Below are 14,700 nucleotides of genomic sequence, written 5' to 3' on the forward strand. Positions count from 1 at the left end.
TCTCTAGACTAGCCATATCCAGTTCCTGCAACTATTCTTCATATGTTTTAGTTTCCAGGCCTTTAATCATCCTACTTGTTCTTCTTTGCATTTTTTCCAAAGTCTCAAGATCTTTTTTGTAATGCGGTGACCAAAACTAGATGCAGTATTCCAGGTGTGGTCTTACTAAGGTTTTTATAAAGCAGTACTAATACTTTATGTGATTTTGATTCTATGCCTCTGTATATACAACCAAGTCAATTATATTAGCTTTGTTTAGGCAGGGGTGAAATCCAGCAGGTTCTGACAGGTTCTGGAGAACCAATAGTGGAAATTTTGAGTAGTTCAGAGAACCAGTAAATACCACCTCTGGCTGGCCCCAGAGTGGGGTGGGAATGGAGATTTTGCAACAGCCTTCCCTGCCACGCCCACCAAGCCACACCATGCCCACGAAACCACGCCCACAGAACTGGTAGTAAAAAAATTGAATTTCACCAATGTGTATAGGGTCTCCTGCTTGGGCAGGGGGTTGGACTAGAAGACCTCCAAGGTCTCTTCCAGCCCTTTTCTGATTGATTAGAATATTTAATTTCTTTTTTCACATACATACACAAAAACTCAGCTATACGTTTTTCTCCATCTTTTGTTTTATTTCACCGCAGCTATTTTATAACGTGTCTTATTTGTGAAGCTGTGAAAATCCATTAATGCTCATCAGAGTTAAGCATTCACAGACAGTAGAAAAGACCCCAAAGGAGCCGTGGGGTTTATTTCAACATCACTGCAAAAACGGAAAGTGAGACAATAAGCCATTTTCAGTATTGTTCCATTGCCACAAAATTAAAATTATTAAGAATATATACAACTTTGGTGCTTCCCAGGGGTGGGCTGTTAGGGGTTCGCAGAGGTTTGGGAGAACCTCTAGCTAAGATTCTGTGCAGTTTGGAGAACCCCCAAATCCCACTCTTGGCTGGCCCTGCCTACCCCACCCTGCCCCTCCCTGGAGTCTCTACGCGGCCTGTTTGGGATGCAGATAAGTGCAGGGCGCACATGGAGGCTCGGAGAGGGCAAAAAACGGGCCTACTGGAAGTTCTGTTTCCTGCCTCCAGAGGGCTCCAGAGCCTGGGGAGACCGTTTTCGCCCTCCCGGAGGCTCAAGAAAAGCCTCCAGAGCCTGGGGAGGGCAAAAAGCCCCCCCCCCCGCTGTGGTGCACAAGGCCAACTAGGCCACACCCACCATGGCCATGCCCACCCAGCAACCAGGCAGAGAACCTCTTGCTAAAATTTTTGAAGCCCACCCCTGGTGCTTCCTAATAGTAAAACTGCACTCAGTAAGAAAAACCATAGAAAAATGCAACTAAATGTAGGATGCATGGAGACTGTACACAGCATGCTTAACATAACATACATCGTGTTCATGTGCCCCAAAGTTTGCTTATCAGAGGTATGGTTAAAGAATCCAAATATGCATCATTTTGAGTTTGCATGACATGGTAAATCTGAAACCTTGGATAAAATATGTGCCCAGAGGGACTGTGGGTTAAAAACGGAAATGTGCACATTGCTGTTACACAGGAGTTTTCCCTCTGGGGATGCAAACATAGTCTGGGTCCAATTTAGTATAAATACACAAGTAAGAGACTCCTCTTTAACTGTTACACTACTAAAGAAAACGACATGAACATTCCCATCAGTTGGAATCTCAACATCGTTACAACGGCTAATACTTGGCTAACAGTGGCTAACATTTGGAGAGGGGGGGGTTCCTATATTGTTTGGAGGAAAAATGGGTTCTAATAACTTAAAATAATAATAATAAAATAACAGTTGCCCCCTTGCTAAGTCAGTTTATTGATTCTATGTGGTTGTATATATATTTTTTCAACAGTCCTCAACCTTCTGCTCTTCAATTATGTGAGGCTGAAAAACTCCCATCATCTCCAAGCACGACTAGAATTATTACAGTATCCAAGACAGTTGGAACAGTCTGTAGCTCATTCAAAAGTCTTAGGGTAGGGCAGCCAAGGAATTGGGAAGGAGGGCTACTTTTTATTTTCTGTCATCCACTAAACTTGGATGAGGACTGAAAGGAAATGTAGGGGTCTGCCCTGTTACATGTCTTCTATGGCAGGGGTCTCCAACCTTGGCAACTTTAAGCCTGGTGGACTTCCAACTCCCTGAAAAGCTGGCTGGGGAATTCTGGGAGTTGAAGTCCGCCAGGCTTAAAGTTGCCAAGGTTGGAGACCTCTGTTCTGTGGAACACACACACACATACATACAAAAATGGACAAGTTTTCTGCTTACAAAAGGACACAGAGAAGAAAACAGCAAGAAAAAAATGAAAGGAGCAAAATTTGGGGAAAAAAATTTTTTTTGCTTCCATTGCACTACCCAACCCACCACATATTGTCACTGCTCTTCTATTACATATAATGTTAACAAATATCCATTTTCTACCTCAAGCCTGGGTGACACGCAGTTTTTTTTGCCGTAGTGTTTCCCCAACTCGTTCTAGGATTGGTATCCCTTTTGACTTCCTGATCATTGTTTCATCATGCATCACAATGTCACCATCAGATCCTGCTAGCAGGGGCAAAGGAGCCACCGCAGGATTTGATGTCAGTCCTGCAGATTCTGAAAACTCAACATCCATGAGCGAGGGGTGATCAGGTATCAGTCCTGCTGCATCAGTAAAAGCTCCCAACCCTGTGGAAGGTTCTGCAGTCCTGGAATATCTCTGGGGAAGATTCATCATCTCACTTGCTGTTTGGAGATCACTGGTGGGTTCCATATCAATGTCATTGGGACTTTCTGTGGAAGGAAGCCGAGCTGTAGGCAGTGCAGACAGAGAATTTTGGTCCTCTATTTTCAATTCCTCTATCAGATCAGTGACGGAAACATTAGCATTTTGATACCTGGAGTACTTATAAAAGCTTGCGGTATGATCAAGATGAATTGAAAATTCTTCCCAGAATCTGCAACCAGAATCTGAAAGCTGTTAGAGTAAAGCAGCATTAGGTATTATTGTATAAATATTTCAAACAAAAGGATGAAACACAGGGAGAAAAAGGAATCTAAACCATTCAGGTAATCAGAGGTTCAAACAAAGAGGATGTTGTTCTATTGTATTTTCAGATATGTATTTAGGAGAAACAGCTCAACAGATCTTTTTTTACTCAGTGTTCCTACCATTAACAATATATTCTCCACCAGCCAGTGAATATTCTCCTACTAAATCAACCTGGGGTGGAAACCCAGTGATGTTACTTGCAACTCTACATGTTGCATTTTTAATGAAAACCAAAAATAGGGCCACAAGTTGCCCATCTCTCAATGAGGGTTTGATTAGAAGACAAATGTCTATTTGCATGCTAGACTTGTTATTCAAAGTTATTTGTATGTTATGTTATTCAAAGTCATATGTTATTCAAAGTCATATGTTATTCAAAGTCATCTATTGACATGCTTCCAGAAATAGTGACTAATGACAAAGGAGAAGACAAAGGGCATGTGATTCAGTTGACCTTGCTTGTTCTCTGGAGAGAATAGGATAAACATCAGATAATTTTGCATTATAAATCTGGACAATTTGGATACTTAGCAAAAGATAATTGTGCCATCATTTACCGATTGGCATCTGGCAGATATTCTCAAATGGGTCTTTCCCTGTGGTGACACTGTCCTCTGGAATTCTGTTTCCCCTGATTATTATTTTTATGCTTTAAAAGTGGGTATGAGCTTCAATGTTTTCTTAGAGGAAATAATATAAAATTATATAAAGCCGGTTATAACAAACCTACTGGTATTATATAAACCTGCATTATCATGTTTCCATGTTGCAATAGGGCTGAGGTCATAGATGTCTAGTACAAAGCTGCCTTTTCAAGAGTTAACTGGACTTTCTGGTTTTTCTTTAAAGATGTTTTGCTTCTCATCTAAGAAGCTTCTTCAGTTCTGATGAGCTTCTTGGATGAGAAGCTGTTTCGCTTCAAAGAAAAACCCAGAAGGCCAGTTGCCTCTTGAAAAGCACCTTTGAAACAGCCATAACCTGGATGACTGAGAATCTCCATAGACATTTGTCTAGCTAGTACAACTTGTTCCTACCCTTCAGATGCGGATCAGGAGTTGGGAGGCAATTCTGGAGCAAAAGAGGTCTCCTCCAACTTTGTGCCACCGAGATACGTTGTTCCTAACTTCCATAATACTGAGACAACCCAATCAAGGACTTTCCTCTGGAGGATGATACCACACTGGGGAGGTTTATTTAAACAGTTCCAAGTCTGAATTCATTGCTTTAGTGATACACTGATTTTGATTGTAAATATGTGGCTTTTACTTCTGTGTTTTAACCCCTTTTTATGTACACTGAGAGCATATGCACGAAAGACAAATTCCTTATGTGTCCAATCACACTTGGCCAATAAAGAATTCAATTCAATTCAATTCAATTCTATTCAATTCAATTCAATTCAATTCTATTCTATTCAGTTCTATTCTATTCTATTTTCTATAATATAATATAATATAATATAATATAATATAATATAATATAATATAATATAATATAATATAATATAATATAATATAATATAATATAATATAATATAATATAATATAATATAATAATATAATATAATATAATATAATATAATATAATATAATATAACAACAGAGTTGGAAGGGACCTTGGAGGCCTTCTAGTCCAACCCCCTGCCCAGGCAGGAAACCCTACACCATCTCAGTCAGATGGTTATCCAACATTTTCTTAAAAATTTCCAGTGTTGGAGCATTCACAACTTTGGCAGGCAAGTCGTTCCACTTATTAATTGTTCTAACTGTCAGGAAATTTCTCCTTAGTTCTAAGTTGCTTCTTTCCTTGATCAGTTTCCACCCATTGCTTCTTGTTCTACCCTCAGGTGCTTTGGAGAACAGCCCGACTCCCTCTTCTTTGTGGCAACCCCTGAGATATTGGAACACAGCTATCATGTCTCCCCTAGTCCTTCTACTCTACTATTCTATTCTTCTATTCTACGCTACGCTACGCTACGCTACGCTACGCTACTCTACTCTATTCTATTCTATTCTATTCTATTCTTCTATTCTACTCTACTCTACTCTACTCTACTCTATTCTATTCTAACTATTCTGCCTTTGTGTAACAAGGATTTATAACATACCAACCTTGCTATATTATGATGTGAGCAGGAATGATTTGAAAGAAAACAACATTGGGGAGAGGGGGAGATTTCTGGCACACAAGACTTGTCACTATCTGTATCTTTCGGGTATGACCAGCCTTATACCTTTTCCCTTCTCCCCGCAGCAAGAGAAAACCCTTAGGGTACCTTGTGGGTCAAGTTTGTCCTTCTTTTCCGCAGTTTCATGGATCCAGTTGTGGCAATGACATTAAATGCTCCTTTGGTGCAGTTTCTTCTCTTCCAGTGTTGGTCTGCAAAGAACCAGAAAGGAAATGTTTTGGTCAACATATAGTTATGGCTGTGCAAAGAGATTATCTTTGTCTTTAGCCTTGGAAGTTTTTTTAACAAGTGCATTGAGGTAAGAAGTTATTTCATTGCTATTTTAATGGTCAATGCTTGTAGGCTTTTTTTTTTAAAAAAATTTTTTAAATACAACTAGCTGCTGCATTTTGAAGTAGAGAAGGTCCTTCCAAGCTGGCCATTTCTTCTCAAATGGCTAATCTTTGTTTCCTTGCTTTTGATAGAGAACCCAGGACCCAAGTATGAATTCCTGCAGAGAGGGGGCTTCATGCACTGATAGGAAGATTTGGTTTCACATAGCTGCACATGCAATGGAGTCTCTCTGATCTAGTTATCTAGAGTAGGGGTTCTCCAACCTTGGCCACTTTAAGACTTGTGGACTTCAACTCCCAGAATTCCTCAGCCAGCTTTGCTGGCTGAGGAATTCTGGGAGTTGCATTCCACAAGTCTTAAAGTGGCCAAGGTTGGAGACCCCTGCTCTAGAGGAGCTTACCAATGTGCCTGCTATTGGTGAACAGATATATTTGACATAGTCTTGCTCTCATTTGGGAGGTACAAACTTTGTTAAATAGGGCTTGAGTAGAACTCTTTCCATATGTAAAGCATATGCTAATTATCAAATGTAAAGAATAGTGTTCTATTTATGCAGTTTTAGCGCTGTAGTGGCACAGTGGTTAGAAAGCAGTATTGCAGGCTAATGCTGCCTTCCACTGCCAGGAGTTCGATCCTGACCGGCTCAAGGTTGACTCAGCCTTCCATCCTTCCAAGGTTGGTAAAATGAGGACCCAGATTGTAGGAGGCAATAAGCTATTAAACTGCTATAAAGCACTGTAAAGCAATATATAAGTCTAAATGCTATTGCTATTTGTCCATGTTGCTTTCATTTCGGTTTGGATTCAGTTGGGGGTATAATGGAATTATGAACAAGAACCATAAAAGGACTGTTAAGACTCTTGAATATGTTTTGATTTTTATTCTATGGTACCACTTTCCAATGATCTATCAAGACAAGAGTTAGCAATTTTTCCTTCATTAATAGTAGGTGTTTCTTCTGCAAAGAATGGGATGGAGATTTGCTCTCATTCATTTTATTTTATTTTATTAAAAAGAGAGAAGAAGAGCAAACATAGAGAGAACTTAGGTGCTATTTTACAGATATCCATTTTACACACCCCATTTTATAGATGGCCAAGGAATTCCATAAATATCAAGCACCATGATATGTATTTCAGACTGTCCCAAGCTAATGCTCTTCGGTTACAATTTCCAGAGTTCCACTTAATCTAACGTATAGAAGCTGAAACTTGACTTCAGCTGTGGAGTACCAGGATAGAAATATTTGATAAACAAACTTGTTCTTGGATCCTAGAATGGGGAATGATGAAATACACCCAGCTCAGAGAAGATAAAGCCATGCAACTACCATCCCTTTCTTTTGACAGATCTCAGGAATCTTGATGGGGCAGGAATCTAGCCTGCTGCCTTTGCCCCATCATCAGAATCTCTTCCAGGTACCAGCAATGGACAGGAAGGACCTTGGATTGCAAACCTAATTCTACATTTGAAAACCTACTACATTTGCTTCTGTGTTACATTTCTCACACTTGGAATGATCTCTTTTTATCTTTTTATAATTTCTTGTTTTGACACTACGCAAATATCTTTCTCTGAAAAGTAACTCACTCAACTTGGGCCCAGTTAGACTTTGATTTTTCGTTACCTACAAAACTGACGGTCCAAACTGGCATCTTGTTTTAAGGACTGTCTTGCATTAAACCAAACTACCATATTGTCAATGCAGTCAAGGTTTTCCTAGCGGTGAATTCTGACAAAATGCAGTAACACTGTCCAAAATGGCCATTTTTAGAACATCAGCTCCAGCCACTTTCTCCAAGATAAGTCTGGTATCCCATGAAGTCTTTGCAGGGGGAGAACATTGTCAAGGCTTCATTACCTCACCTACCACTTCCTCATTGTCCGGGCAAGTAGCAATGAGCATGTTCTGGCCTTTACAGCCAATCTGTGTGAGGGAGACGGGTATTGGCAGTGAGTGCAGTCCATGAAGAAGCTCTCTGTTTCTGTGGGTTTTCCTCTCCTCCTTTTCTTTGATGATTAGTAATTGGCATACCATGCAAACTAACAGGAGGTAGATATTTCTCAATTGATGGGAGTTAATTCAATCCTGTGCATAATTAGGGCTCAATGTAATTCCAGGGTGTGGATCAAACGAGCCTCCCATTGATCCAGCTAAGCACTTATGGGAACAAGGACACAGAATAGCAATAAATCGCTATATATAGCAATAAATCGCTATATAACTCGCATTGGAAAAAGGGTCTGTTAAAGAAAATATTTATGAAGAATATTGGAGTGATGGAAGAATTAATGGTCCAGCATCATTTTCAAAGCCATTGCAATGTGATCCATGCGCATATCTGGATCCCAGTCAATGTGCAATAAATCCGATTTTCACATTTTACAGTCTGTTTAGAAGAATTGGACTGGAAAAGGAGAATTATAAAGGAAGTTTAATATAATTCAGGAGACTGCAAGACTAATGGTCCAGAGTAGAATCAGGCTTTGTATCTATAGGCCAGATTCATGCTTGATGAGCCACAATTGGTTCAGACTGAGACTTTATAACAGGAATGCTCAGGTTTTTTTTCCGATTCAAGAGCTATATTTGCTTTTTAAATAGTACAGAGGGAGGCCTCTTACGAATGAAAGTAGGGCAAATTTTGTTTATTTATTTATTTATTTATTCAAATTTATTTATTTATTCAAATTCAAATTTGTTTATATTTAAGGTAGAAAAAAAATGAATTGGAGTTAATGTGAATACTCTCCAGACATACATTTAATATTTTTTTCCTTTTGTCACATTAAAAATTACAATTTGTTAAGACATTTTATAGATCTTTGGAAACCAGCCATTTAGATGTTGACTTGGGACCTAACAGCTATTCACATTGGCGGTTTCAAATCTGGCCGGTGTTTCCTGGCCTTTGCTGCCAAGCAACCCCTAATGATGCAGAGAATAAAATGCCTGTAATTAGTTGCCAACATTCTTGATGTGAAATCTTCCGATGGAAAGCAGTTGCACTGCCCACCTACATTCTTTGGCAGATGCAATTTGCTAGTTTAGTCCTACATCTTCAGTCCTGATCAGAGAATACCTTCGAACCAATTTACTTGCCATAATTGACTCTGTTGTGTTGTACCTATAAATCCAAGAACTGGAATGTATGCTGGAAAGGAATTCTAGGAGCTATAGTCTCAACACAACTGGGGAAGAAAGTTTCAGCTGGCAAACAAGAATGCAAATTTATATATATATGTCCAAATCCCAGCTTTGTCCTAATTAAGGATATAAACTGTTCCAACGCCTATCCTCAAAATGACGCTATAGAGCACTGCACACCAGAACAACTAGACACAAGAACAGTTTTTTCCTGAATGCCATCACTCTGCTAAACAAATAATTCCCTCAACACTGTCAAACTATTTACTAAATCTACACTATTAATCTTCTCATCGTTCCATCACCTATCTTCTTCCACTTATGACTATATGACTGTAACTTTGTTGCTTGTATCCTTACAATTTATATTGACTGCTTCCTAATATGATTTGGTTGCTTATTTGTTCCCTATGACTATCATTGTTGTACTTTATGATTCTTGACGAATATATCTTTTCTTTTATGTATACTGAGAGCATATGCACCAAGACAAATTCCTTGTGTGTCCAATCACACTTGGCCAATAAAGAATTCTATTCTATTCTATTATTCATGTTAAGAAGAATGAGTGCATGGTTATTCATCTCATGCACTGTTTCAAATACATCCTATGATTATAATACAAGACTCTAAGCTCCATTCAAGCCTTGGTCCATTTATAGAATTGACATTGATTGAAATATTATATAATAAAGCTGAAAAATATACAAACCTACTTCATGTGTCACATGACCTGTTTTTTCTTGGAGTCCATCTGGAGGCATATGCAGCATAACCTGTTCCACACAAAATTAGTTCATAAAAACTCACAAGAATATTTTAGAGCTATTTTTAGAACTGTGTGATCTGTTCCTGCCTAAAATTACTCTGGAACCTTGCAATAATATACTGTTACATGAATTGCTTGAAAAGGTACCATACAAATAATAGAACCAGTGAGCTGAAATGGATCCATTATTTCTCTGTTTTTCCAAAAGACTGCAGATCAGGGGTGAAATGCTCCCGGTTCGGACCGAATAGAATAGAATAGAATAGAATAGAATAGAATAGAATAGAATAGAATAGAATAGAATAGAATAGAATAAGTAGATGAAAAAGGGAACACATAAAAAGTGTTTTAACAAAAAAATGTGAAATATGACAAAGAAAAAAATATAGTTACAATTCTGTATATACTTGCCTAATGCAAATATTATTCAAGCACATATATATATATCTATCTAATACAGGGGTGTCAAACTGGTAGCCTGTGGGCCTGATGCTTCATGTGCAGGCCAAACCCACCTCAGCTCCGCGAAGGGGGAAAATGTCACGATATGTCATGTGACAACATTGTGACGCCACAAGTTTGACACCCGTTGTCTAATACGTAGATACAAACCATATAATTCTTATTATAAAAGAATATCATAGAAATTATCACCATAATTTTTACAATTATTACAATTGTTCCATCTGCATCTTACTTCAGAGGAGGTAGATACTCTGAACTTTACTTCCCTTTAGATTAATAATAAAATATTGGGTGCACTTGAAAATCTCATTGTGGAATTTTCAAAGCAAAGACTTTTCCCCCTCCTTCCTCCAACCTTCAGGGCCAAGAAGAGTTGCAGTTAGAAGCAGCATTCTTTACCTTAAAATTGGCTTCACAGTTTGGTCTTGTCCTAGATTCCACTGAACATTTCTAATTTGGAGAAAAGAACCAATAACTTGGTTAACTATACTAAAATACTGTTTCTTAAAATAGTTTTATTACAATCTATTTCTAAAAGTGCAAAACTAGTTACTTTTGATTACAAGAAGGTAATAGATTTCTAAAAATATTTCAACCACTTGGTATTCAGGTGATCTTCCAGAATATAAGCTAGGTATAAATACCATAATGGCTGACTAAGTTCTTTTCCATGAATTTCTATACTCTGTTTTTAATGTATTATGATATAATATCTTAACGTTACCAATGTTTTTAATGTTTTTTATCTTAATTCAGGAGAGGTCCATTATACCAGGGGTCTCCAACCTTGGCAACTTTAAGACTTGTGGACTTCAATTCCCAGAGTTGAACTTGGAGTTGAACTCCACAAGTCTTGAAGTTGCCAAGGTTGAAGACCCCTGCATTATACTATTGGAGTCCAGTTCCCATCAATCTTGGACACCATAAACCATGGTCAGAATAACAAAATTGGACAACTACGGTTGTTCATTGTATCTGCTCTATAAAGTTGGAAAATGGTATATACTTTCTATAGCTGTTGGTAGCCAGTTCTACACATCAACTGACTGTGAAATGAAGACCTCTTTTCTTTTGTCTGTACTATATCTACTCTACTGGTTGACACAGGCCAAATTAGATAGCATGGCAAATGAAGGCGAATATACATGTCCCAGGACAATGTTGCAGGATCCAATCTGGGTGGATCACTGGGACTAGAGGTTTAGTCTTCCAAGTTTACGGACTTAGGGGGGCTTGATTTATCACCAGTTTATCAATTATTTAGGAGGTGAGGGCTTGGCAGCAGCAGGAAACAGCAGTGAATGACTTAATAGCTGGCCCACAATAACTAAATCAATCAATAACTCCAAATCAATAACTGAAAAGCCACACACAATCAGGCACCATATACATGCCACATACAGAATAGCGCACTCTCTGCTAGAGAGAAGTTCCTTGAAGATGGGTTCCAACATGAGTCCAAAAGCTTGGAAGACTAAACCTCTGGTCCCTAGAATTCATTCTCCCAATTTCTAGCTTGGTGTCTTAACCACTATACTAAACTGGGTCTCTGCCAGATAATACAAAATATTATCATACTTCAGTATGTAATACTGAATGTAAAAAACTATAACAATGATTTGTTTTATAAATTTTGCAGAGTATTATATGTTTCATATATTACCAAATATATTAATACTTAAGGGGGACATTTAAGGACAGGAAAATAAAACTGTTTACCATGAATCTGTCTCCGAGTCCCTCCATACAGTCTGGAAACTTGGTAAAATCCATTAAGAGTTGAAGTCTAAACAAAATTAGGGGGCAGGATGAAACCTTGCTGAAGGATGACCTTCTACCAGATTCCCATATCCAAAGTGGTGGTGATTTCTATAGACTTGTCATGTTTTCACCCATTATTGCACATAGCTGGAAGTTAAGTTAACTGAAAACCAATGACCTTATTGTCTACTTGTGCCTTTCTTACACCAAAGAGGGGTTTGGAGAAGCCAAACACCTGAAAGAGGTTTGAATGTTACTCCCACATATTGTGACTACAATGTCTGCCCAAAATAGTTTGTAGGCCCTAAACAAATCATGTTTTGTAATTGTATAGTGGGGATAAAAGCAGAAAAGCTTTTCCTCTCCAGTTTTCATGGAGCCTTATCATTTTCGGGAAAGAAAGTAACTGGCAACAGGTGTAGTGAGAATGACACGAAAAACAAGTTGGAGCAGAATTGCAGGAGATGGAGAAAAAGACAAACACTCTCCTGCTGTGACTTCTATGCTTCACTTTATGTTCTCCCAAATCTTTTTTGGGTGTATCAAAAAGGAATTGGCTATTAAGAATAACAACTAGTTTACACTGTTTTTGCAGAGAATGAAGCAAATTGCCTCCCAGGTGAGTTAACCTAACTCCTATCTATCTACTAAGCCATGAATGGTAAACTAATGCTTTCATATCATAATCATTCCAACTAGAATGAGCCTACCTTTCAGTTAACTTTATGACACTCCAAACTCAAGCCAATGTATCTAACTTGCAAGACAATCAGACATCTAAATGCAAGCAAGGTATCTAACATCAAGCCAATCATTCCATGCCATGTTATAGTTGTTTCTATAACAGCATGCTATGGAATATTCTCTATTATGACATCACTCATCAATATGAAGTTACCCTCCTAAGAGTATCAGTATTTTGTAAGAAAATCATTTGAAAACTAATAAAAATATGCAGCATGTTATCAGTGCAAGTAGTTATAATTATGACCTCTGAATACAGTATTTCCTGTTTTCCCTAATCACTCGACTAAAATTTTACAATAGAAATGTAAAAAGTAATACATACTGCATATTCTTAAACTGGGCCAAATTCCTTAGCTTTCTGCACTAACAATTTTCAGTATCATATATGCACTTCAACCATTTTAGAAGACTCTTACACTGATTTCATAATGTAAGATTTATTCTGATGTTTTATTTAACTCAACCCTAAGTATCACTTTGATAGCTTTGAGCTATTGGAAGAATCCCAGAAGTGATGTATAGTTGCAAATTCCTGTCATCTAGCAATGAAGCCATGTGGAAAGTCTCCATTAGGACCTCAATGAAATGTCAATATTGAACATTATTATATATTTGATTTCTGGTCAGGGACTGGTCAAATTTTAACTGCCAGAAAACTGGAATGCATGAACGGACTTGACATGGTAATTTGTGAAAATATGCACATGATACTAATAATTTAAATGAAACCATATTTTTTTTCTATTAGGATTTATAGCCAATTAGAAAAAATAGGCAAGATTGGATTTGGAAAAGCGAAGTTTTTTGTACAAAGCTGGAAAAACAGCTTTATTATCCACAATGAATGACAAAACTAGCAAAAACAAAAATTGGATGTTTGATTACGTATGCAACTGTGTGTTGTTACCTTTATGGACATTTACTGAAATTGGTAAAAATGGCTTGATATCTGGAATGGTTGACTGAAAAGGATTGAATATGGGAAATGAATTGTGATGTAACCCTGCTGGGGAAGCATTGACATATGTAAACTGCTATAACGTTTTATCTATCATACTTTTTCTCAATTTCATTTTTCCTGCTACTTTTTGTTAAAAATTCTATGCTAGTAAAATATAATACTGTCATCATGCATAGCCAACAGTTGCCCTAGCGCTACCAGCTTTCATGTAAACGAAAGGGATTCAGGTCCCCTTATCCTGCCAGTAACCAGTTATTGGCTACTTTGCCAAGGTTTGCACAGTAGGTACATGAAGTACACGAAGCACATTTTAGAAGAGTTGTTATTGATCTATGATGGCAAAAAAAGAAGTCAGGAATCTGTTAGAATCTTATAATGAATCTATAAATCTAAATAAAATTAATTTTATTTTGGAAAATAAAGCACAGCAACTTATTCTCACTAGCTACTGCAAGGTTGAAGATTTGAGTCCAGGACAAAAAAAAAAAGGGGGGGGGTAGGGGAGAGAAAAAATCAGGTTTGTTCTATATTATATTTAAGCATTTTGAACCCAACCACTTCCCAAGTACCATACTTTTCTAGATCTAGATCAGAACCAGATCCTCACCTGTACCCTTCAGATTTTAGCTATCCTTATCACAGTATTTCTTACATGGATCAGTAAAGAATAACAAGATCACTGAATTATTAGAACTTTGTAAATGCCTTGGTAAGACCACACTTGGAATATTGAATCTAGTTTTGGTTGCCACAATATAAAAAGAACAGTAAGGGGTCTGGAGGCTAAAACATATGAAGAATGGTTGCAGGAATCGGGTATGCCTAGTCTTCTGGAAAAAAAAACAAAAACTAGCAGTGTTCCAAAATTGAAGGCGCTGCCACAAAGAGGAACCTCTTTTCCAAAGCACCTGAAGACAGGACAAGAAGCAATGGATGGAAACTAATCAAGGAGAAGCACAACCTAAGAACTAAGAAGAAACGTCCTGACAGAACAATTAGTGGAACAGCTTGCTTTCAGAAGCTGTGGGTAGTAAATCACTGGAGGCTTTGAAGAGACCGGACAGCCGAGTTTGTCTGAAATGGTATTGGGATCTCCTGCTTGAGCAGGAGGTTGGACTAGAAGACTCCAAAGGTCCCTTCCAACTCGGTTACTCTTAAATAAAACCAATGTGGATTTACCATACTGCCTATGTCTGTTTTGAGGTACCAGAAGTATTTTTAGAATATTTTCCTGACTTTTTTAGGAAGCAAATTCTGGATTCCTGTACAAGGTATTATCT

At 37.9% G+C, this 14,700-nt stretch overlaps 1 protein-coding gene across 1 annotated transcript; it reads right to left on the reverse strand.

Annotated features, from left to right (window-relative positions):
- Window positions 1–624: 624 nt before the first annotated feature.
- Window positions 625–14,666, reverse strand: LOC131187927 (uncharacterized). The gene is made up of 6 exons (XM_058162726.1): window positions 11,671–14,666; window positions 10,351–10,401; window positions 9,430–9,493; window positions 5,324–5,427; window positions 2,436–2,973; window positions 625–760 (listed from the first exon to the last, which is right to left on the reverse strand). Exons 1-5 carry the CDS (start codon window positions 11,722–11,724, stop codon window positions 2,437–2,439), a joined length of 810 nt encoding a protein of 269 aa, XP_058018709.1. The 5' UTR covers window positions 11,725–14,666; the 3' UTR covers window positions 625–760; window position 2,436.
- Between the last annotated feature and the right edge of the window lie 34 nt (window positions 14,667–14,700).

The sequence above is a fragment of the Ahaetulla prasina genome, chromosome 1, assembly GCF_028640845.1.
Source record: "Ahaetulla prasina isolate Xishuangbanna chromosome 1, ASM2864084v1, whole genome shotgun sequence".
Classification (NCBI taxonomy): Eukaryota; Metazoa; Chordata; class Lepidosauria; order Squamata; family Colubridae; genus Ahaetulla; species Ahaetulla prasina.

Excerpts from the sequence above, each read along its gene's own strand:
- LOC131187927 (XM_058162726.1), bottom strand. The coding sequence starts at position 11,724 with ATGGATTTTACCAAGTTTCCAGACTGTATGGAGGGACTCGGAGACAGA. Across the intron at positions 10,402-11,670 it reads GACTCGGAGACAGATTCATG|AAATGTTCAGTGGAATCTAG; the intron begins GTAAACAGTTTT and ends TCTCCAAATTAG. Across the intron at positions 5,428-9,429 it reads TCATGTGACACATGAAGTAG|ACCAACACTGGAAGAGAAGA; the intron begins GTTTGTATATTT and ends GGTTCTTTGCAG.